The 2,111-nt window shown below is 37.0% G+C and overlaps 1 protein-coding gene across 1 annotated transcript; it reads left to right on the plus strand.

Annotated features, from left to right (window-relative positions):
- Nucleotides 1-287: 287 nt before the first annotated feature.
- LOC146636889 (uncharacterized) lies at nucleotides 288-1,872 on the plus strand. The gene is made up of 5 exons (XM_085351097.1): nucleotides 288-324; nucleotides 726-1,070; nucleotides 1,227-1,331; nucleotides 1,413-1,447; nucleotides 1,753-1,872. Exons 1-5 carry the CDS (start codon nucleotides 288-290, stop codon nucleotides 1,870-1,872), a joined length of 642 nt encoding a protein of 213 aa, XP_085207223.1.
- The last annotated feature ends 239 nt before the right edge of the window (nucleotides 1,873-2,111 follow it).

The following is a 2,111-nucleotide window of genomic DNA, read 5'->3' on the forward strand; positions in this document are numbered from 1 at the left end:
ATGGTCTGGACACACCCTGAAAAATCTCCAAAAAAACTCTGTATGTGGTAAACAGTTAGCCCTTTACCCCAAAACTTACATGAAACATGGTATCAAACTGGATTTTAATGAAACACGTTTTTTTTTTTTTTTTTTACTCAGTGTCAGTTTGCACTCGTGCTCCTAAAAGCACCGTCACTGTCAGTCTGACTAACTGCACATATAAAAGCATAGCCCGCCTCTTTACGTAGAGATCACTTTTACTAGAGCACAGTTTAGTTAGTGACATTGAGGCGGTGCTTGTCACAATGATGAACATGAAGCCAATTTTACTCTGCACCTTCAGTAAGTACATCTGTCACCTTTTCACATTTACTTCTATACAGTAATCCAGCAGAACTGAACCTTTTTTTTTTTTTTTTTTTTTTTAAAGCTGGATTTTAATGATACCCAGTTTGTCTTGCTCAGTGTCAGTTTGCACTCGTGCTCCTAAAAGCACCGTCACTGTCAGTCTGACTAAACATATAAAAGCACAGCCCGCCTCTTTACCTAGAGATCACTTTTACTGAAGCAAAGTTCAGTAGGTAAAATAGTAGTGTTGTGTGTCACAATGATAAACATGAAACTAGTTTTACTCTACACCTTCAGTAAGTACATTTATCACTTTTTTTACATTTACTTCTATACAGTAATCCAGCAGGACTGAACCTTATGTACATGTCATTAATGCTCGCTGTTTGTTCCAGGTTGGATCTCTGTCTTAGCCTTCGAGTTTCACTCTGTGGAGGTTCAGCCTGGTGAAGAAGTCACGCTGCAGTGCTCCAACCTTAGCAGTTGTCCTGTTCACCTATTCTGGTTCAGAAGTACCAACAGACCAAACGCTAGCAGGATCTCATCTATGTTCAGCCCTGAGGGCAATGTGACTTTCTATGAAGGATTTCAAAATGTCAAATTCAACATGACATCCAACATCTCTGTGCTATTTCTTGAGATCGAACAAGTGGATTCATCTGACTCTGGGCTGTATTTCTGTGGTGAACTCAAGAATGAAATGTTTATAGTTTATGGTGCAACAAATTTAAAGGTTCAAGGTAAGCTTGTTTTTTTCTCTATTGATTCATTAACAGCATAAATTAAATTAAGATATGTACTATTTTTAGTACTTGTCAAAGAACTAATAATACTCTCATTTATTATTCCTATTATTTATTTTTATTAAATAATCTAAAAAAATGTCTTTCTTGTAGAGGATTCATCACAAAATCCATCCACTATGATCCTGGGCAGTTTAACTGTTTTCCTTCTACTGGTCATCATCGGTCTGATTGTCAAGATCAGGAAATTTCATACAGGTATTTATTTGCTTAAACTTAAACTAAACATGAAAAGGTTTTTAGTGAATAACTAACAGATGTAGCTTTTCTATCAAATAGCTGAAGATGATGGACAGAATCCACAACGCAGTGAGGTAATCTGTTTAAACCGTAGATTCAGATCGATTGATTTATATATTGTCTGATTCAATCATTCATCTGTTAACATCCACCAGTCACCAGCAATCAGTCTTGAATTAGGTTTGAGTTATGTTGCTGAAAATGTACATTCATGAATTTCAAATGAAACATTACAGTCTTTGTGTGTCTGTATTCCCAATAGAGCAGAATTTTGTCTAACTCTACACATCAGTCTACACAGATTGCCTCTGACCTAGTGGATGTTAAGAGATGAATAAATAATGTGCAAGATTAGTGACTTTGAACATTTTCATTCCAGAATGTGGACTCTGGTGCCATGAACTATGCAGCACTGAGTTTCCCTCTGAGAACAAAAATCAGAAGGTCTGCACCACAGAGAGAGCTGGAGCCAAATGTTGTGTACGCTGCTACGAGATAGACTCACAGGAAAAGCAACACAAAAGATCTCTCACACACGTTGACATTACTTGAGAAAAAAAATTGTCACTGATGGTTGATGGGGGACGAGCTAGTGAGGACTTTGATGTATAGCTTAGATTGTCTTAAGTGAAAGTGAGTGAGGCTCTGCTGTACTGTAATAATTACCTTGTTTGACATGAAGAGACAGCAACTGTGGTCTGAGAGTCAATGAAAAAGATATTGTTGCTGGTAAAAGTT

The sequence above is a fragment of the Diplotaxodon limnothrissa genome, linkage group LG3 (genome assembly GCF_057381915.1).
Source record: "Diplotaxodon limnothrissa isolate DT_005_m linkage group LG3, D_limnothrissa_male_GT1.1, whole genome shotgun sequence".
NCBI classification, from domain to species: domain Eukaryota; kingdom Metazoa; phylum Chordata; class Actinopteri; order Cichliformes; family Cichlidae; genus Diplotaxodon; species Diplotaxodon limnothrissa.